The sequence below is a fragment of the Falco rusticolus genome, chromosome 7 (assembly GCF_015220075.1).
Source record: "Falco rusticolus isolate bFalRus1 chromosome 7, bFalRus1.pri, whole genome shotgun sequence".
NCBI classification, from domain to species: Eukaryota; Metazoa; Chordata; class Aves; order Falconiformes; family Falconidae; genus Falco; species Falco rusticolus.
The window spans coordinates 48398648-48421786 of NC_051193.1; the positions used below are offsets into that span (position 1 = coordinate 48398648).

Consider the following 23139-nt stretch of genomic DNA (forward strand, 5'->3'; position numbering starts at 1 on the left):
ATTGAGCAACACTTAGATCAAGGTTAAGCCCCACCTTTTGTTTCATCTGCAAAGCATGAGACTTTTTCAGCCTAATCATCCTAATCTGATGTCCTGATGTGCCTTCATCCAAGTTATCTGTTAGCTTGGCACACACAACAGCACAGCACAGCAAGCTAGCGTTAGTAAACCTGTGTAAGTATCCAAATTGCACACCTCTGATCTTAGGCTATCTTGTACTATTAAGTACTTAGGCACTTCTTTTATGGAAACTTCAGCAAAACAATGCAGGCCATACTTAGGAAAAGCCTACCCTTCCAAATAGTGCACGCTCCCTCACCTCCCTAAAGCGAGCACAAAGTGGTTAACCACCTGTAGAGAACAACCTTAGCAGTCTGTGGAGCAAGATAAGGAAAGTTGTCCTTAGGGATCCCACTGCTGATAGGAGAAACAAAAGCATCAGAATGATTTGCCTAAGGTTAAAAAGCAAGTGAGTAGCAGAACGACACTAAATACTACTGCTTCTCTTTTTACCTTCCCTTCTGGCTGCAATTTCTAATGAGAGATGTGGGAAGTTACGTACCTTTCAAAAGATAAGTAAATGTGTTTAGAAATTCTTCATACGACTGCTCATGGCTATTAATAAATTGATCAAGGATGCTGTTGTTTAACAGTTGTTCTCCCATGATCCACACCTTGACAGTCGAACAGGTGTATCTGCTTTAGTAGGCTGCTTCTGCAATAGAATGAGCCGCATGTATCTGCAGGTAGAAAACTGTAGAAAAATTAACTGAGGAGTCACTAATTCACATCGATTAACACCGGAACATCAAATTTTTCTTCCCTCCTTGTGAAATTCTGATCTTGTCAGTGGGACTTCTGACAACAATTCCCCCAAAATTCAAGTGGACATAGTAATCTTAAGTGCAAATGGAGAGACTGTGATCATCTATGCCTGAAATTTATGTCCTCGGGTAATATGGGCCACAGAAGTGTCCAACTCTCTTGCTGGTGTTCATTCCCCCTCATTTTAAGTTGTTCAGTCTTACAACCCCTGCCTTCTTTTCAGAAAGTGACACCACTCACTAGCGTATTGGATTTAACATCTGGGACACCTGTACATTCAAAATTCGGACTGAATCCATCATTCTGCAGGTACACTGCTCACTGTACCATCAAATCCCCTAAACCCAGATTTTGGACAGCATGTTTAAATCATGATGACGTCTGTGTGTATGCTGAGACAACACACAGGATGGGGAAGGTATGATGAAACTGGGCAGCTACATAGGAAGACGAGAACCACACCTTGAGAAGGGCGAGAGTGCTGAGAGCTGAAGGAACCCAACAGAGGCTTTTCTGGACTTGAAATCTCCACTCTTCAGTCACACAGCAATACCCTTCCAGCCCATCTTCATCACTTCACCAGACTCTGAGGGAAGTAATGGCCCTGAAAAATCTCTCAGTGAAGTATGCTGAACTTAACTTTGCCTCTCACTTATAAAAGCTGTGTAAATGGCATTTTAACAGCTGTGTGATGCTAAATAGTTAATAATGTTACTGATTTTTAATATACATAGGACCAGACTACTAGAAGCAGAAAAACACCCCTGAGAGTGTGGACACACATAACTGACACATTGTCTCACACAGTGGCAACTTAACTAAAAAGTGTAAATGATCAGTTTACATACATAAATGTGATAAAAATGCAAGAATGCCTTATACACTAAGTGCTTGATTTTCATGTGTTCCTGTGCTGCTTCTCTTGATTTACCACAGCATGAAGAAACGGCTTTTGGGAATGAAAGCTTAATTCTTCAGCAAAACTTCAAATCAATTACACTAAGCAAAGGCTGGCAACCTGATTTTAAAGTTAAATAAGATCGAACAAAAATTGTTCAGAGCCCAGCAGGAAAATAAAGCATGATTTCTAATGTAAAACTCTAATTTTGTTGGATTACCAGCTTGTAAATAAGACTAATGTTCTGAAGATATAAAAACACATGCACACCCACATGACCTAAAGTTTTAAGTTTTCTAATGTTTTACGAAAAACAAAACAGTATTAATCTCCCTGTGGACTGGCCAAGCAAAATATAATTTACCAGACTCTCAGAGTGGCTTATGCAAATTACAGTGGTTTCAGAGGGAAGCAATGCTTTCTACTCATCATTACTGTTCAGTTATTACAGCCATTAATTGAGGTAAATTTCATTCTATGAAAGACTGCAGTGATTTTTAAGGCTAGAGTCAAAGAAAAAAATGCATATATTTAGTCAAGAAAATGGTAATAACTACCTTTTGTTTTTCTTTGGCATCTGGCGTCAAGGATCTCCAAGTCCTTTATAAACACTAATGAAATAAACTTCACAATAGTCCCATGAAGAAGAGCAAACAAATATTATTCCAAGTAACAGATCAAAAAACTGAGTCACCAAGAGTTTAAATGACTTACAAACAAATCAGAAAAGGGCTGGCAGTAAAGCTTAGATTCCTTTACTCTAAAATGCTCTAGGAAGCTAGAAAATTAATAAACAATTTGGGAGAATAGTTGTATCCCTAACCAAGCTGAATGGCAGCTTTCTAAGTGAATATTCTACAGCTACCAAGTCATCAGCTGCAGATTAAGCATCCAGACCAAGCCTTACTAAAACACTTTAGCTCATTTCTACTCTGCTGCACAGCCTCTACTTCCTACAGAACTTGGAAAACTTCACGTCAGATTTTAACATCCTAAACTGTAGAGAAGCAACAGCGCAACAAGGCTTTGGATCGATGCCAGGTTTTGACTCATTATAGTTAGCTGGGAAATGTAGTGCTGACTTCAGCCTGACCAAGTTTTAGCCAAATAATGATTGCAAAATCCTGAACATCAGCCTCATGAAAAAGCAAGCACTGGATGCTGTTCGGATATAATCTAACATTTAATACCAGAAATCTCCTGACATACAGAGATTAGGAATTTATCCCTAAGAGTTTTAAACATATATTTCAGTAAGCCTATGTATTTTAATCGAGCATCCACTTCAATATGTATGCATTGGGAGAAACATCACCAAAACACTGAAATATTATTTTTAAAATATATAGCATAGAAAATTCCCTGGATATTCCAAGCATGGGAAAAGACTACTTTCTCAAGACTAACGGCTTTTTTTTCACCAGAAAATGGATCCAATTTTTACCCAAGTCAAAGCAGTAAATCCAGAGTACTCTCCCATAGCAAATATAGTTATTACAGGCATTAGTATAGGAGATCTCCTACTAACTATGTCAAAGGTATTCATCTTGGGTTAAGAAAATATAATAAATTGTAATTCATATGCTACATTTCCTTATTATTTCTTCTCAATGGAAAACCAAAGAATATATTTTGAAACATGAGTTCACTAAATTATTCATATTTTAATAAATCCAAAATTGGAAAAGAGGGGAGAAAACCCTATTTGCCATTTTGGCATCCATCCTCCACTGCTCTTTCTAAGAACTTCACAGTTTTGCTTCAAAAATCTAAAGCAAGAAATAAAATGCTAACTGGACTACAGAGGTGACAGTTCAACACAGACCTAATCTTCCCTTACACAGCTGTTACTTACGTCTACAGAATCATCTCCTCGTGGAGAGGAAAAAACAGCTAGGTCCTAATAAAAGCCTAGGTTCTGTCAGAAGAACAGCCATTCACTCAAAAAATAGAGAGGAGAGACTGGCAGCTAGAACTACCTGTCGCTCCCTGTTTTCAATTATTTTGAAGAGCTGCAGGATGCTATTGCATCACCCCAAATGAAAGCAAGCACAGAGGATGGTATCTGGATAACACCTACTACACCTGAAACTGAACATATATGGTTATGGTCAATGGTACAATAGAGGTGTTCAGAAACTTACCTCAACCTGTCAAGGTTTTTGTATTTTTCATTTTCATTCCACTTTGGTTTTCTGCTGCTTCCCACCTACTTTATTCATAAGTCTATTGTAAATGAACACCATACTGCATCAGCTGCAGAGAAATTTTGTGATGTGAACAGCTGAAAACAGGCTGACCAGAAGAATCTCACCTTTGCTAAGGAGCTAACCAGTAGATTCTACATAGGTGAAAGGCTTCAGCAATCATCCAATTCACAGCCTCAAGGCAATGACTCCTCTGAACTGCCATGAAAAAGAAAAAATAATGTACAATAATGGATTGGAATCACCCAAAATTTATGAACTGGCTACAATCACACATCTACAAATGAAATGACTGCATTGTTCTGCTAGTGGGTAACTACTACTGAAATAAAAAACTTATCTTCTTTTTCCCAAAAGGCATCAAACTAACTTGAAGGTTTCAAGGAAAGTAAGTCAAGAATATCTGATCCTTTCCCCACACTGGCTCTGGATAGTTTTAGAGTCAAAAATGAGAAAGTGATGCATCCAAGCAGCAACTACAGTTTCTTCTTTTGGCATTTCACTCCTGCTTATCCATCCAAATTAGTGTAATGAGGTTTCTTGAGGCAATCATTCATTAAGTCTTGCTGATCATTGTGCAAAATCAATTTTATTTCTCAAAATGCAGTCTTCTTCCCAGCTGTTTAAGTCAAACCAGAAATCTCTGCATTCAATCACAGAGGCAGGTCAAGTGAGTATTAGCATGATTTCAATTCTGCAGTTATTAGTTCTACTAAACAATAAAAAATGTGGTAGAATATAGGCTTCCTGTTTTATGCTGCATTTTTGAGTGCTTTATTAAGTTTCTTCTAAATATAATACAGACAATGAAAAAAAATCAAGATTCTGAATTTTTAAATGGAAAGAGCAATAAGTTCACCCACTACAAACTCACAAAAACTTTACACAATTTTTTCTGGGGAAAAAAAAAAAAAACAACTTCACTAGCATTTCTGGCATAAGTTAAAGTCAGGTTTCCACACCATGACTTTTCCACACCACACCACTTTGCTCTCCCAAAAGTCATTCTTAATGAAAAAAAAAAGGATAATCAGAAATTTTTATTTATAGATCACTCATAGGTTAATGGTAAACATCACTATTACACCTGTTTGAGAGATTTTATAACCTATGTCTGCTAAAATCACAACACAAATACATTACATCTTATACTCTGTTACCACTGGACAATGCCTGATCTTTTTTCCCTATAGAACAAGCACAGTAACTGCACCTGTGACAACTAACTTTTTTCAAAGGAATCTTTGATACTTCAGATCTAACTACCTTCTCATAAAAGCAATGCTACTCTCTTAACAACCCACAATACTGAACTTGAGCATCAATAAAGGTTTTACATGTCAGTCTGCACTAAAGACCTTGATTCTGGGGACTCTCTTGGCCTGGCTAGTTCGGCAGCATAAAAGCTGTCACTAGCAATGGGGTGTGCTGGTAAAGGCAATACAGAAATTATCTCTGCATGTTGACCACTCATGTAGTTAGGCAATACTACAGGCATATATGCAAGTCTGAAGTGTGTGGTAAGCTGTCAAGGGATCAAGTACGGAACCAAAGCTGTTTCCTGCCTCCTAAGGACAATGCGAAAGCACACTGTGATTCAGGACATTAGAGACTCCTCTCAAACCTGTTCCAGGAGCTATGTAACACATGCTGTCTCTTACAAAAAAAAGGTAACATCCCAATCTGCCCTCTAGACACCAGTACTGTAGAAGTCACACCATGTAATATATATGTTTGTGTAAAGCTTGCTAAAGGAAGCTGATTTAATTACACACAAAATGAGTAACCTAGATCCTGTATTGTTAGCAACTAAAGTAAACTCAATCTGAAGAGCAGGGATTAGTACTTTTGGAGGAAAAGTATCTTGATTTCCACTCCTTGCTTACTACCATTTACAGACTCAAGGAGACTCTAGAGGAGTATGGATTTGCTACAGTATTATTACAGCAATAAAGAATGAGGTAACACCTTTGCAAAAGGAATAAGCCTGTATCAGATGACTACAGTCAGAATCAATTTAAGCCTAAATGCTGGCTGCTTCCAAAAATGCCACCAACACCCACTCTCCCTCTTCACCCCTTTGCTTTTCTTTCCAGCCTATCTCTTGGCCAGACAAAATAAAATACTGATATAAAACCAGAAAATAAAGTCAGCAAATACCTATTTTCTGTTTAAATACATGTTTTCTGATCTGCCTTACAGGCATTAAATCATGAGTGCCTGCACAACCGGACAGGGGGAACGTGCAGTGGGAGCAAGGGAAGCATGCAGGATTGCCCCTTCTGGCAGCCTGTCATAGCTGTTAATGCAACCATGAAAGCACAGCCTCACCAGAAACACCAGTCACAAGTGGCCCAGAAAGCTGTGCTTCCTCCACACTAGAAAAGCAGATGTTACCAAGGAAGTCATACCCGCACTACCGCTAGAGGGGTGCAGATCATCAGCCCCCATGGTGCAAAGCGGCATGCACAGCTGGAACTCAAGCCTGTCCTCAATAAATGCCTGTTAGCTATGGACTGTGGTCACTATCCATTAACCAACATCCCAGGACGGCACTTTGAAAGTGGACCAAGTGAAAGGAGTGATTCCAGGAACTCCTACCAAAGAAAGACATAAAATGTTTTTGGTGGGGCAGCACAGGAAGGCTACAGGCAGTCAACTGTTTCCTTCTTGTCTAGGTATCTGTAAAGCTACAGTTGCAAAAGAAAGCCCTCCCTGCTCTACTGTCCTGCCCTACTTTTCTCCCTCCTCCTCCCCGCTACCTATCACCTGCAGGGAAGCAACGTTCCTGGAGTAAACCCGACAGCAGCAAGCTCTGGCCACAAGCAGGTGCAGGTCAACTGAACTATGGGAACAAACTAAAAGAAAAAGCTTCAATTACAAAGGACGCAAACTTTGAGATGAGGTTCCTTGCAGCATCTCTCAATTCAGTGTGATCTGCAACAGCTAATCCTGTTTAAATCAGCTGGATGTTTGCCACTGCCTTCAGCAGGAGTTCTTAAGGGCACACACTTAATGCATCAGCAATTTGTGTGGATGGGAACTGCATCTGCTTGCATAATACTAAGCCTCAGAGGCGACCTTCAGGATGGTCAAAAACACATGCCTCTCATGCCCAGCACCTGTGAGCTTTTAAAGGACATATCTAAGGGCTTTAATTGCAAGCAAGCACATTGATCCTGTTTGATTTCAGTGCTATTATGTCAGTCTCGTACATGATCAGAAGGGTTTTTTAATGAATTTCTAATGCCTTCAAGAGCACTGCTCCCTTTAAAGACCACCTGGAGGCCTACAACAAAGGTAACATTCCCTGTGCACCAAGCACCCCTCCAAAACTCGGTAGCTACTGTTCGCTGGAATGTGATCATCCTAGATTCGACAGTCAAAGCACACCTGGATTCAATCAGCTATTTTAGATGAAGCCTCCAAATAAAGCCCTGTCCCTCACATTAAATACTGTTTACTGATGGTTTTAGATGAGACAGAAAATTGAAGACTGTAGAATGCTAGACTCCCTGTGCCATTTTTCCATAGGTTTCAGCCTGTGAGTCCTGGCTAAACATCCAGGATATTTGCCTTCTGGCTGGCTAACCCTACACAAACGAGTAAGGTGGCCCTCCCTCTCCCTGCTGAGCTGGAGTCCATCACTGCAACCCACAAGGAGACAGCTACATACCAGCTCAGAGATGATTGTGTTTTACTGGCAGAAAATATGCTGAAAAGCCTGAAATTTCTCAATGCCATTTGGAATGATTTGGGATTAAGAAGATATAAACCACATATTATTTTAAGTAATTTATTGCAAAAGAAAAAAATCAAGTGAAACAAAACATTTCCGTAACAGTGAGCAATCTGCTGAAAACATACTACCTATGTCAATATTATTAGAATAGCAATTACAAAGGTAAAGTCCATTTATTCATTTTTGCATGGGTTCTCTGCCAAATAAATTCAGGATGCAAATCCTAGATGTTCTTGCTATGACCCGGACAGTTATGAACATTATTTTCCTGCCCTGTAGACACATTATTGTGAAGCTACTTCCTGCAGTTCCTCCAAAGCAGTTTGTCACTAACAGTTACAGAAGACCAGCTTGGACAGACCATGTCTTCATCCAACACTGATGTGTTGTTGTCAACAAACTTTAATTTTTCCATCTTCTCAGCCACAATAATTGGGAAACTAATTTCTAAAAATAAGGCATGTCACGTGGCAGAAGGAGAATAAAATGAATATAAAATATTAAATGAGACAGATCCGGGGAGGGGGCTGGATTTTTCTCTTAAGCTTTTGTAGATCTTTGATCACAGAACCAAACAAGGGTCAGACTGTGTCAAGCACTTGGGTAAGAAGCTGTCAAGTATCTAGACGCTACCGAAAATAGAAATAAATGTGATCTGAATACCCTTACATTTGGGATAAGATCAGTTCTTCAGCATTGAACTCTGTAGCAGAGTCTACTTTTACCTTCGTTTCAGTTGAGAATATGCCATATAGACACTACTGGGCCCAGTGCCTTAGAGCTGCTGTACTTCAGATGAGAAACATCACCACATCCTATCTGCATTACAGCTACTCAAAGTCTCAAGACAGTTTTTGCAAACATTTGGTATGTTTGCTTTGCTGTACTGATCAAATTCCATTTCAGGCTCTTTCTATTCTCACAGCAGTTCCAAATGGGAGACGAGCTATTTCTGAAATACTGCGCTGCAGGTATTGTAACTCAGGAGCGAGTGAAGGTAGGGCTGGCAAAACAAAAGCAGGGAGCCACAAAGAGTGAACTGTTTCCCAGGTTCTTATGTTTATTTGCTGTGCTATGTTATGCAAGTGGCTCATCCTCTGTGCCCTAGCACTGCTAGCAGTTGAAAGGATATGTTCCCATAGGACTTCCCAGAGTCTAATTATTTTTTTGTTGGAGAAAAGCACTGTGAAACTGATGAAAAATGCCACAAAAGGGTGCAAAGTTTTATTAGTCTTTTAAGGTCTGATCAGAGGGCCAGTGAAGTAGAAAAAAAGACATTCCTAATTACTTCAGTGGACTCTGAATTGGACTTTTAGTCAGCCCTCACTCACTGGGTTGCACACATTTGTCATTTCCTTTGCTCTGTTTCAATGTCACTACCTACTTGCAGCAGAGCATTCCTGGGAAAAGCAGTAGTACACCAATCAGCAGTAGCTGTTTCCTTTTACTAGCTATTAAAATTACTTTAGATGACATTTTCCTGTTACAATAGCACTGAAAAATTCCAAAAAATGTTCATGAGGTTGGCAGGTTTAGCAGTGTAAAAAAAATAAAGGAGCATGTTCTACATTTACAATCAAACTAACAGGAATCTACTGTCACTCTGGTCTGGTTCTACTACAAAGAGTTAAAGCTTCTGGAGACTGGCAGGTTTCTTGTTGTGCCATCTAAGGCTGGGGGTAGGGGGGAAACAACATTTCACAGCCGGTTAGCCACAGTAGACTCAGAAGCACATCTGCAAATTACGCAGATAGATTCCCCTCCATCAGGCTGTCTCTCCATGCCACAAGCCCCCAGTGCTGTCAGAGAAGATTCCTCAAAGTGCTCACATTCGAATCCCAATTACATAGAAAGATTTCGGAAGACACAAAAACCCTCTATCAGCCAGGTATGTCTAACTTATTGTTTTGCCCAAAGCAAAACACTTAACAAATGTTTTGAGCAATATTATATAAAATTTCCTTCCTTAAGCCTGTTTATAGAGGACTTCAAAGCTCTGTGGGTGTCTGGATATGACCTTGATTGTGAAGAATTTGGGAACAGCACTTGCTTTTCAGGGTTCTGCTTTTTCATTTTGCAAAGGGAGACTCTGCAGATCAGGCGGAGAAAAAAATCTATATACAATATTGCAAAATAAATTTAATTCTACCATGCATATCTGTATTCATGCCAAGTTAAAAGTAGCTGCAAACTAATGACAGAATTTAATGGTCAGGAATGAGCACTTACCAACTAAGACTCCATGCTATCCCGCAATCCATTCTCTCAGTGTCCAATTAATGCTGTTCAAATACCTTACCTTTGTGTAAATGAAAGGTGCTTGGGGTTTGCTACAGTTCATAAGATCAAATAATTCATTATTTGGTAGCATTCAAATTACTGTGAAATTATTATTAATATGGTATTTTTTAATGTTGACAAATATTAATATGAAACGTCATGCTAAACAACAGTACTGATTATTCATTGTTCTCCTGTTTAAAATGTTTTTGTTGCCTATTTGAGTAAGAGGCACTGCACACAGGTGAACAATTACTACATAGGGTCAAAGAGAACAGTAAGTAGTAAACAGTGTTTGTGAGTGACTCACTGCCTAAACACAGTGATCTAGTGACATTGTATAAACCCTAGATCTATGAGGACAAAGGACCTATGGGAGACTTGCCACTTTCCATGCAGAAGCTAGAAGAGAAGAGCAACATCCAAAGGCATGTGAAATGCCACTTGATGTTTAGGCACCTGAATCCTACCCCTTGTTTCTAAAACACATTCATCCTATACTTCTCATATATATATATATATATATATATATATATATATATATATACTTTATATAGTTTCTGAAATAATACCCCACATACAAGTTGTAACTATGTCCATCTATTTCCATACTAAGCACATTTCAAACTACATTAGCTAGTGCTTTTAGAAAGCACCTTCTCTCTTCATTTATGATCCTTCTGTAAATACATCTCCCAACGAACCTATCTATATCTGAATTCCTTGTAATCTCTTGTTGACATACAACTAATAACTGGGGGAAAAAAAACAGTTAAAAATAATGTTTGATTTTAAAATAAAATAGGGGAAAATATTTGTTTTCTTCTTTCTGTTAGTTTAGCTTGTCAGATCTGTCCAGTTCGCTCCTCAAATACAGGGGTTATAAAAGTAATGCTGAGATTCACTTATTTGTATAATCCTTGGAGCTTCATCTTTTAAAAAATGCTAAATATGATGAAGTATGACTCAAGTCACCATAACTGGTAATTGTTTGTGTAACTCCACCCTTCTCTATTTAACCATCTTCACTTCTCGTACTGTCTTTTCCCCTCTATCTTGTGCTGTCCCACAACAAAGGCATTTGTCTCTTTCCCACCGCACTAACACTGATGCTAATCCAGCTCCACAGTGACGTGGTTTTGAGCATAAAGCCACAAAAAAACCTTAAAATTTTTGGTTATAAAGTTAGATTGCTACCTTTTGGGATCCCTGAAGCTGCTCAGGGACAGATGAGCATTGACCCAAAGGAATCAGTGGTGTTGGAAGGTTAGAGGTGGAGGCCAGTATAGCCAAAGATCAACCACACTCTATTAACACACCATAATTAGCATGAACAACCTGGAAAGAAAAAGCAATTCCAGCAAGTGCCCCAGGAGCTACTTCTGCCAGAGAATCTAGGATAAATATTCCCTCCGTTACTTACTGAACTGCTTGCTTACGTAAAGTTCAATAAATATTAAGGAATGACACAGAGGAAGTGTGTTTAAGTATGTTTGTATAACCAGTAAATTCTGTGTGTTTATCAATCTCACTTTTAATAATTTTCATCCACTCTATATCTTTTCTCCACTCTATATCTGCAACAGTCTCTGCAGATAGTATACTCTTCAGAACTGAGTACTGCTCAATATTTGGGAAATAGTTTGTGAGATTGTGGACAACAGTAATTGTCACATTTGGAGGCGCCTGAAGTATATGTAAGAATAAAAATTGAATGCCAGCATTTCAACTAAATTCCTTCCCATTTTTAATACTCTCGTTAGACTTAAAATGCAAACCAGCAGACAAATGTAGAACACTATTGTTACAAAATACAGAATACTTACAGATGTGCTCGTGGCATCTTCAGTATGGAAGACATACTTTTCTGAAGACCCTATGAAAACCAAGAAGCTAAGTAGCGACACAATATGAAAGAGACAAAGGAAATCTAACACAGTAAACTCAACTTAGTACAAACTCCTCTAACACCACCGTTTTTGAATGGCTGTAAGAAACAAGCAGCAGAGATTTCTGTTTAGCCTATCGCCTGAAGGTAAATAACTTGGCAATTTTTTCTTCATGCAAATAATACGAACAAAACCTGCTACGTATACTGACATGCTCAGATTGGGGTTCTCTATAATTTAATTAACTCATAACTGAACTTCACCTGCACCCCAGTACTTCCAAAAAGGAATCCAAATGTGCAAAACCACCAGCACCTTCAGGGCAGAGGGATAAGGACTGGCTACACAGTGAATAGAACCTGATCATGATCTTTGGGTGATTCCACAACATGCAAAAAGACATGACAGCTATTCCACAGATTATTTTTTTAACAGAGTCAGTAGTGGTTATGCCTCCTCTGTCTGTGTGCTCTGGCCTAAGCATATCTGACCAAGCTTACCTACCTTTGAAAGCATTTAATGACAGATGTGCATTTTAGCACAGCAGTTTGCATACCAGTTTCTGCACAGACAGTACAGGAGTGAGGCATAACAGTTCCTGTGGTGCATGAGAACATGCAAAGATGGTAATTTGATATAGTCAGTCTCATCAATTCCCGTAATTTTACAGTGACTCTCATTAGGTACACTATGCTGTTCCAGAGCCCCCAGGTTTTGATGTCACATGACTAGAAGATACCCATCCCTCTTTATAAAAGAAACCCTGTGTGTCTGGCATTTGTTGTTAGAGCAAAATGAAAAGCAGGAGCAAGGAAAATATGAATCCTAAAGATTTCAAAACAGGGAATTATATTTTAAAATGTAGAAGTTTGGGGTTTATGGGGTTGTTTGTTTTGGGTTTTTTTCAAATATTGTATTTGAAAGCTAGTTCACACCTTTACATTTTGGGGATTTGGCAAAGTCTGGGACAGAGAACTTGCATGTTTACTAAAAGGCACAGCTCTGCTGTCACCAAGGACAGTGCCAATGAACCAGTCAGTTTCCCTTTCTGGTGTCTGTGCTCTCCAAAGCTCACTCAGTGTTACTATCCAGGCTGACTACAGCAACGCTTTCAAATTTTTGTAGAAACCAGGGAAAAAAGCAAAAGATACCCCTTGAAACCTGCTCATGAAAGCATGAGCAAACATCAGAGATGAAGAATTTGATCACAGTATGAAAACCTCTGGCAGCTGGACTCCCAAGCCACACAGCTACCTCAAGCAGGCACAAGTGTGCGAGACTCACCCCAGCACTAACAGCTTCTACACCTCTGCCACTGCAATGATACCTGCGCGGTCAGAAATACTGCTGGCACCGGCTGCTCCTACGCATCTCCAACAAATCTTGATGTTTTCTTTGTAAACCTGCAAAATGTTCAACTGGAGTTTGCATTCGCCTATGTACGCACTTACTTCAGCTCACCGACTCGGCGACACGACGGCAATTCCCCGGCCAGGGGCCGGGCTCAGGGGCCTGGAGGGGAGGGGACCCCCCACTCTTACCACAACCGGGGCGCTCACTCGGGGGGCAGCCGGGCCCCTCAGGCAGGCGGGCCCGGGACCGTCTGGGGGCGCAGGCGCCCGGCCCGCCCGCGGCTGACCCCAGGGCCCGGGGCCGTGCGACCCCCGCCCTTCCCTGCAAACCCCGCGCCGCCAGCTAAGGCGGCCTGCGGCACCGGCCGGCTGCAGCCCGGCCAGCCCGGCAGCCCCGGGGCGAGAAACCGGCAGGGAACTGCCCGCTCTGTGTCATCCCCGCCGCTGCTCCCTCCGCCCTCGGACCTCCGGCGCCGAATCCCGCCGCCGGGACACCCGACCCCCCCCGACCGACCGCCGGCGACCCCGGTCCTGCGGCCCCACTCACCCGCCGCCTGCCTGCCCGTGCCCGCGAACCCCTGCGCCCCGCGGCCCCACGGCCGGGAGGTCGGGCGCCGCGCCGGGCCAGGCCAGGCCGGGCCGAGGCGCCAAGCGCGAACTACCGGTCCCACCAGGCGCCGGGGCCGCCGTTCCCATGGCAGCGGCCGGGCCCGCAGCAGCGCGGGGCCGTACGGGTGTTAGGCGCTAACAGGCCGTAGGTGGTACAAAATCCCGCCGAACGCACAGCTCTTGCTTGATTCGTGTCTTGAGTAGCAGAAGCGGGTCTCTTTTGGGGTCTCAAAGTGCGAACTGAAATGCAACTTCAATACAATGTCTTAAGTATTCCTAAACAACGCTCGTGGGCTCTAAAGCATGTTTCATCTGTTTCTTTTGTCGCTTGTTTTCTCAGACGCTGACCACGCTATGGCCCAGTCAGACAAAATGTTGCTGCAGGTGGTGTCGGCCTCCAGTAATTCATCCTTGCTTCAGCCAGGCTTCTCCCTCCTGAATTTTGATGGGCATGTTTTCTTCTTTGGGCAGAAAGGATGGCCAAAGAGGTCCTGTCCCACTGGTGTTTTCCTCCTCGATATAAAGCAGGATGAGTTCAAAATGAAACCAGCCACCTTCTCTAAAGACTCCTGTTACCTCCCCCCTCTCCGCTACCCTGCTCTTTGCACACTCAGAGGCAATGCAGAGTCTGATGACTGCCAATATATCATCCACGGTGGGAAAACACCTAATAATGACCTTTCTGATAAGGCTTACGTTATGAGTCTGGTAAGCAAAAACAGCAAGAAAACCATGTTCCAATGCATTGAGAAAGACCTGGGTGGAGATGTCCCTGAAGCTAGATACGGGCATACAATTAACGTAGTTCATAGCCGGGGAAAAAGCGTGAGTGTTATATTTGGAGGGAGGTCATACACTCCTCTTGCACAAAGAACCACTGAAAAATGGAACAGTGTAGTTGACTGTTTGCCATCTGTGTTTCTCGTTGATTTTGAATTTGGATGCTGTACATCATACATACTTCCAGAGCTTCAAGATGGACTTGCTTTCCATGTTTCTGTTGCCAGAAACGATACAGTCTACATTTTGGGAGGTCATTCACTTCAAAATAACACCAGGTCCCCCAGCTTGTACAAGCTGAAAGTTGATCTCCCACTGGGCAGCCCAGCTGTTACCTGCACCATCTTGCCAGGGGGAATATCTGTGTCAAGTGCTATAGTGACTCAAATGAGTGATACTGAATTTGTCCTTGTTGGGGGCTACCAGTCTGACAGCCAGAAACGGTTGGCGTGTAACACAATAGTTCTGGAAGATAGTAAGATAGAGATTCTTGAAAGGGTGGGCCCAGACTGGACACAAGATATTAAACACTGCAGGGTGTGGTTTGGCTATGATATGGGCAAAGGGTCTGTATTGCTGGGCATTCCAGGGGCCAACAAACAGTTAATCTCAGATGCTCACTACTTCTACATTTTGAGATGCAAAGGAGCAGAAGATGACAAGGAGGAAGAACTGACAACAGAAATTTGCAGTCAAACATCGACTGAAGACCCTGGAGACTCCACTCCATTTGAAGATTCGGAAGAGTTTTGTTTTAGTGCTGAAGCCAATAGCTTTGATGTTGATGATACTGACACTTACAATGAAGATGACGAAGAAGATGAATCAGAAACAGGCTACTGGATCACCTGCTCTGCCAGTTGCAATATTGACATTAACACCTGGGTCCCTTTCTATTCAACAGAGCTCAACAAGCCGGCAATGATCCTGTGTTCCAGTGGGACTGGCCACTGGGTCCACGCACAATGTATGGATCTCTCAGAGAGCATGCTCCTACGTCTTTCAGAAGCAAATGTCAAGTACTTCTGTAATGAGCATGTTCACCTTAATAAAGGGCTACAAACTCCCAAAAAGGTGCACCTGAAAAAGCAACCCATGAAACCATTGCGCAAAAAGACAACCATGAAGTTAACTACGCCAACAAAAAAGTCCTTTCTTCGGAGATTGTTTGAATAGATTTACACTGATGATTTGTATTCACCTGGGAGGAAATGCAGTCTCAAAGACAGCTAGTAATGGTTCAAGCAGAATGGATTATTGGAGCTCAAAGAGATCTTTTCATTTAATTTATTTCGATTATCTCAATATTTCAGTTAGATTTCAAAGCTCATGAATTTATTTTGTCTCGTGTATTTTTGTGATATCTGGATAGGAACCCCATCACAGAGGACATTGTACAAACAATGGTAACTGGTAATTGTGTGGTGTATTTTATGCTGTAACTTACTCCCCAGTTATCCCCAGTGAGTTTAATGGAACTGTTGGTAGAATAAGACATTATCCCATGTACTCAGTGCTGTTAGCATCTGTCCATAAAGGACATTCTATTACCGATTTAAATTTTTTATCTTATTGAGTAGTTTTAGAAGTATTTGGCCTAATTTATAGCTGCATTACTCCAATTTTACGTTTGTGTAATGAAATAAAATTAGACTAATTATTCTGGTTTTAAATGAAAGTGGTGGCTTAAGTCCCTTGTGTCAGAAGTAATGAAATATTCAGACGCTGAGGGTCATTTTTCTTCAGGGACATCCATTATGGAAAGCTTACATATGGAGCATTTAATTCTGGATAATTAATTTTTGATTTTGAGAGGTATTGAATGATTATATGTCAGTTTTGGCTACAGTTGTGGAACATCATCTCATAGCAAAAATCATATTGCTTTTTTTAAACTACTGTGCTCAAGAACTGCTTTGTGTTTGTATTTTTGAAAATCTAGTAAGCTAATAAAATGTATAATAATAAAAAATACTGCATCTTTTTCACCTGCTCATGGGGTAAACCAAACACTGCAAATCCCTAAGTCTATGAAAAGAACAGTATGTGTGCTTGGGAGGTCCATCTGAAATCTGATAAGGGGTCTAGCTTCACAGCCACCCCATACTGTGACCTCCCATTCACTTCAGAAGAAGTTCCTTCTGATGAACGGGACTTTCATTTACTTGAGGTCCTCCAGTATGCATTTCTTTCTCTGCTCTGCCCAGGCTGACTGTGTAGAGTGTGAAAGCTTAAAAGTGCAAGCTGTAGCTCAAAGTTACTCATTGAGCCAGTGGGGCACTGTGAGGGTGGAAACAAACGCAGCTGGCTGCTCAGAGCATTCGGAGAAGATTGGATTCGGATTGAAAAGGACATTGTCAAGGTTGAATGGCCCAAGAGTTTACTAAGTTTTTTGGTGGATTCTTTTATTGGCTATTTGTAAAGCCTCATCATTCTTGAATTTATTTTTTATTTTTATTACTGCTCCAAACATATTTTCAAAAAATCAATACCATCAGCTCAACGGTTGTGAGCCAGCAATAATACTGCAGTATTCACAGTCCAGCTCTCATGCTGGACCCCTGAATAAAAAAGAAAACCAGGAGCAGCTGTCAGCCATTTGATCACTATACAGACCCTGAGCAGCCACTACTTTACAAAGCAGCATGTGTAGCATAGTATTCTTGTCAACACAGACCTGTATGCACAGTACTCCCCTTGAAACCTTTGCAACTCAAGTCAACAGTAGAGGAAAGTGAAGGGCAACCACGCAAACTTTCTGTTTCCAACCTTTTCATGTACTGAGGAAGGTTACAGTTTGGGTAGAGCTTGTAAACGGGAAGTATATTGCCCCTCTCACCAGTCTGATACTGGTATAAATTCATAGATTTCAATGCCAGCTTCCTGTTTCCTTTGTCATGCTACTTTATGCAAGTTCAGAGTATATAGTGCTATATGTTTTTCCAAGGAATAAATGAATATCATGCCCATGTAAAGTCCCTTCCAACTGGTGAAATTCAATAGTCAACATCCCCTTTTGTAGGTTAGTCATAGGTCTTACTCAGCTGAATTGTCAGTAAAATATACATTCATCACATACTCTTGTATAGACTTCATTTACAACAACAAAAAAAATCCACACCAAAATTAAAGCCACATCATCAGAAGACCAACAAAGGGGAACAATATACTCACACAAAAAAACTCCACCCCTCATTCCTTCACCATTTTACAACATCAAAAGACTCCCCACAATTATTTATTGAACTCCTTGGCAATGTCCAGTTCAAGTTTTTTGCCTGTTACCTCTCCCAGTTACTGACATTATCTCAAAATCCTTAGACCTCACATTGTGTGACAAATTAGTCAGCTAGTGCAGACAAATAAAAGGATGGAAACATTTTCCAAAGGGAGAGCTCCACACTTGCCTAGAAGAAGTGACATTTTGCCTGTGATAAAGCCTGGTGGCCCAGGTGCTGGTGTTGTGGTTGCAGTATGATGGGAGCATGTCTGAATTCCCAGAACCAACTCATGCAGCTGCAGTGACTCCCTGAGCCCTTAGGAGCTGTGTGCAGGTACGCTCAGCATATAGCAAGCACAAGCACACATTGCAGCCCCTTCCAACTCTTATCTGAGTTGTGGTTCTTTAAGGCTGTGGCTATGAAAAAAAGCAATTCACAGTCAGACTTTACGATATGCCTCATCAGGCCCATAACATTAGTGTATTGTATGTTTGAGCTGTGGGGGTTTTTTCCATGTGTGGTTTATTTGAGTAGGAGGGAGAAATTGCTTGGTCAAACCATGTCCCAGCATCGCAGTGAAGGGCAGTACAAGCAGCGTTAAATCACAGCTCAGAGACTGTAGTTACTGCAGGGAGAGGAAGTCATAAGTAACATTAAATATAATATTCCAGAGGACTTGAACATAAAGAGATATATCAACATCAACCTGTAAAGAAGACACTTGACATAGCATTCAAGACTGCAGAAAGTACTTAATTCCTTGATACTTCTGATGACACTTTTGAGTCATGTACTTGTTAGAGCATTGATTGTCTTCAAAACCAGCTAATCAATACAAGATATTTCTTCCCCAGGCAGGTTAGAATTAGAAGATAAAATGAAGTAGATTTGAGTGCAGAAGTAAGTCTCTATTGTGTCTGTATCCAACTGACCTATGTGTTTTGTAACCACAAGCAGCAGCAGCATCATGGTTCCCAGCCACATTTTAGTAACACTATTTTGTTATTATCAACTTTTACGAGAATAATATATGGATTTTACTGGTATTGAAAGGTGCTTGGACACCGAAGTACCTGATTAATCTACAGGAAAGGCACAGCAAAAACTTTAGTGTTAGCACTAAAGCATGTGTCATAGTTCAGAGTGACTCATTGTACCAGTAGACCATTGAAAGGAGTGGAAATTAATGCAACTGGGAGACCAAAGCAAAAGGAAAAGATTGAATTCAGATTGAAAAGGAATCTGTAACGTTATTTACTGCTAAACTCAATCTATTAAAGACAGAAGGACTGGCTTCTTTCTTTTATGATTGGTGGCTATAGCTCCCTCAGTATTTGATTTCCTACCCTATACCATTTCAAACAAGGCTAACTTCAGGGAAGGGCTTGAGTAGCAGCCTCTGAAAATCGAAGTCCAATTTGGTGCCTTTACTTGACCTTTGAAAATTGTAACACCAAAGCCCATTTTTTCTTTAAAAAGAGCAAGATAATAACCTTGTAAAGCTTCTGATTTCTCAATACGTACACATATGCAGGAAGAACAGGACACTGGCCACTACCGCAGGTGTGCAGGACCTCCTTCAGGTGGCAGTTATTGTGTATTTCCTTGTCCGTTGGCTCAGGGTGCCCATCTTCAGACGAAGAGCTGGGCACTGAAAACATACCTCTTGACCTCTCTCCCAGTGCTGCTAGAAAAAGTGCTAATTAAATCCTCTCTAATGTGTTATTTTGTATCATGGGCAATATTAAGCTTGATGCAGAAGGCAGAAAATCTCCCACACTTAGGAATTGCAGCTGGTCAGCTGTTTGAAAATTATGCCATATTCAGTCACCTAAAAACAGTACTCTGAAGAAGAGCGGTGACAGGCCTCATTAGTCTTCATCTGATCCCAATCCTAATGGGATTACACGGAAAGTAAAATCCAGTCAGTTATTATAGATTTATGAATAAAGGAGTTAAATCATCCTAATTTACCAGGAAACTCTCTGGGGCTTGGATTTTTGTTTTATATGAGTTCTGTTTTTCCCATCCATCATTTTTTATTCAAGGTCAGGGTGGATATTACAACAGGAAAGAACTAAGTTGGTGATATAAAGTCCAGAAATTAGATATCTAATTACCTGATTGCACAAGTAAATCAGGTAGCTTAATTTGCTCATCATTAATTCCATCCAAACCAGTTGGTTTACATAAGTCTTTTGACCCTGAGATATCATTGCAAGGAAGAAAGAAAGATTTTCTGAAGTGGAATACAGGGAAGCTACAAATCATGAACTGAAAGGTAGATGGGAACTAATCTTTGCAGCTGAGTCTATGACAGGGAGCCAAAATTAGAAGCCAGTAAAGAGGCTTAACATAGAAGCATGGATGTAGCAGTGCAAGGCTGATTTTAAACAAACACTGGGATGGTATTTGAAAATGAAGCAAAAGCCATTTACAGACTAAATAAAACTGTTTTTAAATTAGTTTAGTTTTCCATCTAATAGTTGCCTATGAGGAAAGGTGCTGAAAGGATTGCTGAGACTGACAGAGTAATCTTCATCTGTGTTTAACTGAGTGACTTCCAGAACAGGGCTGGATCAGCTGTCTGGCTATTAGAATGGTCTAAATATGAAAAGCATCCACAATTTGAATGAAAAGACTGTTACCATGAAATTATGTGCATAGTCAAAAAACTGGCAAGAAATACAAAGCTGGAAACCTAAATATTTATAAGAATTTTATTTTAAACAGGTTTCAAGAATTAAGAAACTGTAACACAGTAAAAAAAATAAAATTTTGAAGCTGTGCAGTGAGACAAAGCACAGAACTCAGTGTAGTCAGAAATTAGGATTCTGTAAATATCTAGAATCTTTCTGAACTACCTAACTAAAAGTCAAAGCTGATTTGCTTAAAATGAATAGAATTATTCCTGTGAGGAAAAAAATATGAGAGACCAGAATCACAGCTTCTAACATAGTTCACATAATTTCATAACATGGCAATTCATAATACAAAGTCCTTGATTTAAAGCAAGCAAAATAAGATACATAATGCGATTGTATAAAAACTACAGTCTATACAATTTCAGAACAAGAAAATTATTTACCATGAATTATTGAAGGATTTGTACCAAGTATTAACATTTTTTTAAAAGTGCACGTTTGAAAGAGTACCATGAATAAAAGTCTCTCCATTTTTCTAAAACCTCTTCAAAATCAAAAAGCTAAACAATAGTCTGCGTAACTACATGATGCACCTGTCTGCAGTCAGAATTTGTTTGCCTTCCGATGCATGACTGTCTTCATGCAGCATTGTTATTTTATGCCTGTTTACAAAAGCTTCACTTGCAGGTACATACCCTTTCAGTGCCGTTTGTTCTATGAATTCAAAACTCTCAGAGTCTCTTAATTTACAGAAGATGTCAACAATGGGGAAAAAGATGATTAAACTAGATTCCAGTCTAAATAAAAGAAAATAAGAAAAAAAAAAATAGCGGTAGTTCTCTTTGTCAGCTATCCTACCCAGAGCTGGTGGAATGTAAAATGTGTCTTGATGGCTTAATATTTCACAAAAGAATACTTTCACGTGCTACTGCATCCCTGTATCCCTGTCCAGGTTCTGTTCAGTCTGATGAGTTACCCAGGATATAAGCCTCATCTTCAGAAATCATACATATATGGATAAAACTTACTCAACCCTTTTGAAGGCAGTGAGACAGATCACTTGCTGTTACATCAGCAGCTCATTAAAGTGAATTGGAATTTGGAAATGTTAGCTGAGTCACTAAAATTACATGTGTAAAAGGAACAAAATCTGGTCTGTGAGTCCAGTGACACAAATACATTGCAATGAACAGGTCTGGATTATTTGGGGGTGAAATTCACTTCTGTGCAAAAGGCAGCAAAAAATGAATATACCATCTAAATGGAGTGAAAATCACCATGAGGTGAGTCAGGATTGTTAAACTAGGCCTTAGGTTTTTCAAGCAGAGCCAAGAATAAAACATAAGGTAATACAGTTGTCCCAAATATACATACAAAGAAAAAAGTGTGCAACTATTTGCATAATGAAATATATGCAGACCAAAAATGCAATCTAGATCTGCATCTATTGCTAAAGGATGCTCTTTATCCCTGATATTTATACTCCCTGGGAAACAGCTGTACTTGTCCGCATCTATTGGTAAAGAATGATGTTTATGTAAACCTGCTTTTTATGCTTTATGGGAAATACTTGTTTTATTCAAAGAATTGAAAAAAATAACTTCATCTAGAAATGAACACTCAGTAAATGCAGGTGTACATGGTAGACCATACAAAAGACTCTGTACTCCTTATGACTGCTTAGAAAAGTAACTGTTTCAAGTAGAAAGCATTATTTCCAACTACAAATTTTGACATCATGTTAAACTATGTTTAAAGAGACTATATTAAAACAAAATCCTAAATTACAGAATACTTTAAAAATAGTATTTCAATTAAAAAAAATACATAATCAGAATAACACTAATATCTGTACTAATTACTAACACTTAAAAATTTTTTTGTTGTCTATACATGGTAAATATCAGACCCTCAAATATATAATAAATAACATGAACAAGATACTACCAAACAAACCTCAGACCATTACTCCTCTAAGTTTGTGGTTTACTTACAGTCATAAATCAACTTTTGCCACATCAGAATAAAACAAAAAGCGGATTCTTTTAGATCCATGCTTTGATTGTTTCTGCATTGATTCTTGTTTCAGAAATATTACTCCAAACACAGCAATGCCTTAGCCACAGGTGCAAATCTGAAAGGCTGGATGATTTCAGGGCATCTCAGGTACTTTTGAGTATATTTCACGATATGTAATTGAAAGAAATTCATATAATTTTAGAATATGAATATACTATATACCACTTCAGAAAGGCAAATACCACCAACAAAATGGTTCATCTAATATAATATGGAGGAATGCCAACTAAACATTGCTGTAATAATGTAAAATACAGTATGCAATAACTTCAAGATGGTTCATTGCTTTTTAACTGATCTTGTATGCCAGCTGTCTTTGAGGTTCATAAACATCATTCTTTTTTACAGATGTGGAAAATGAGACTGAGTGTGGTGTATCCCAGGTGTGAAAAAGCTCAGTATCAGATACAGATACAGATACAGTATCAGATACAGATACAGTGAAACATCCTAATAGAGAAGATCAGAACACTGGCGTGTATCTGATCGAGGTAATATCCATCTCCTGAGAAACGGGTCTGCTGTGACTGAAGTCACTTGATGAAACTGTGGGCCTGCTGGTATTAGTGACAGTATACTGGCGACTTCAGTGAGGTCAGGAATTCACCCAAT

General features: G+C 40.0%; 3 protein-coding genes across 27 annotated transcripts in view; 2 read left to right on the top strand and 1 right to left on the bottom strand.

Annotated features, from left to right (window-relative positions):
- LOC119150779 (intraflagellar transport associated protein) overlaps positions 1-13869 on the bottom strand; it is a 65715-nt gene extending 51846 nt beyond the window's left edge. For 4 of the 25 annotated variants that reach the window (XR_005105198.1, XR_005105199.1, XM_037393623.1 and 1 more), the window contains exons 1-5: positions 13741-13869; positions 13126-13244; positions 11779-11828; positions 4038-4128; positions 563-754 (exon numbers count right to left, since the gene is read on the bottom strand). Coding sequence is in view for 22 of the 25 variants with exons in the window: in XM_037393623.1 (XP_037249520.1) it covers positions 563-665 (103 nt within the window). In the remaining 3 variants the exon portion in view is untranslated. Of the gene's footprint in view, positions 1-562; positions 755-1287; positions 1430-2280; positions 2348-3867; positions 3950-4037; positions 4129-11778; positions 11829-13125; positions 13245-13740 lie in introns of those variants that run through there. The other 21 variants (XM_037393607.1, XM_037393605.1, XM_037393606.1 and 18 more) reach the window with 21 other exon arrangements.
- LOC119150887 (proline-rich proteoglycan 2-like) lies at positions 9453-13934 on the top strand. The gene is made up of 2 exons (XM_037393993.1): positions 9453-9560; positions 13266-13934. Exons 1-2 carry the CDS (start codon positions 9453-9455, stop codon positions 13932-13934), a joined length of 777 nt encoding a protein of 258 aa, XP_037249890.1.
- A 222-nt stretch (positions 13935-14156) lies between these two features.
- On the top strand, positions 14157-15943 carry RAG2 (recombination activating 2). The gene has a single exon (XM_037393625.1). It carries the CDS (start codon positions 14157-14159, stop codon positions 15756-15758), a length of 1602 nt encoding a protein of 533 aa, XP_037249522.1. The 3' UTR covers positions 15759-15943.
- Positions 15944-23139: the final 7196 nt, after the last annotated feature.

Excerpts from the sequence above, each read along its gene's own strand:
- LOC119150887 (XM_037393993.1), top strand. The coding sequence starts at position 9,453 with ATGCCACAAGCCCCCAGTGCTGTCAGAGAAGATTCCTCAAAGTGCTCA. Across the intron at positions 9,561-13,265 it reads AAAAACCCTCTATCAGCCAG|TTTGCATTCGCCTATGTACG; the intron begins GTATGTCTAACT and ends GTTCAACTGGAG.
- RAG2 (XM_037393625.1), top strand. The coding sequence starts at position 14,157 with ATGGCCCAGTCAGACAAAATGTTGCTGCAGGTGGTGTCGGCCTCCAGT.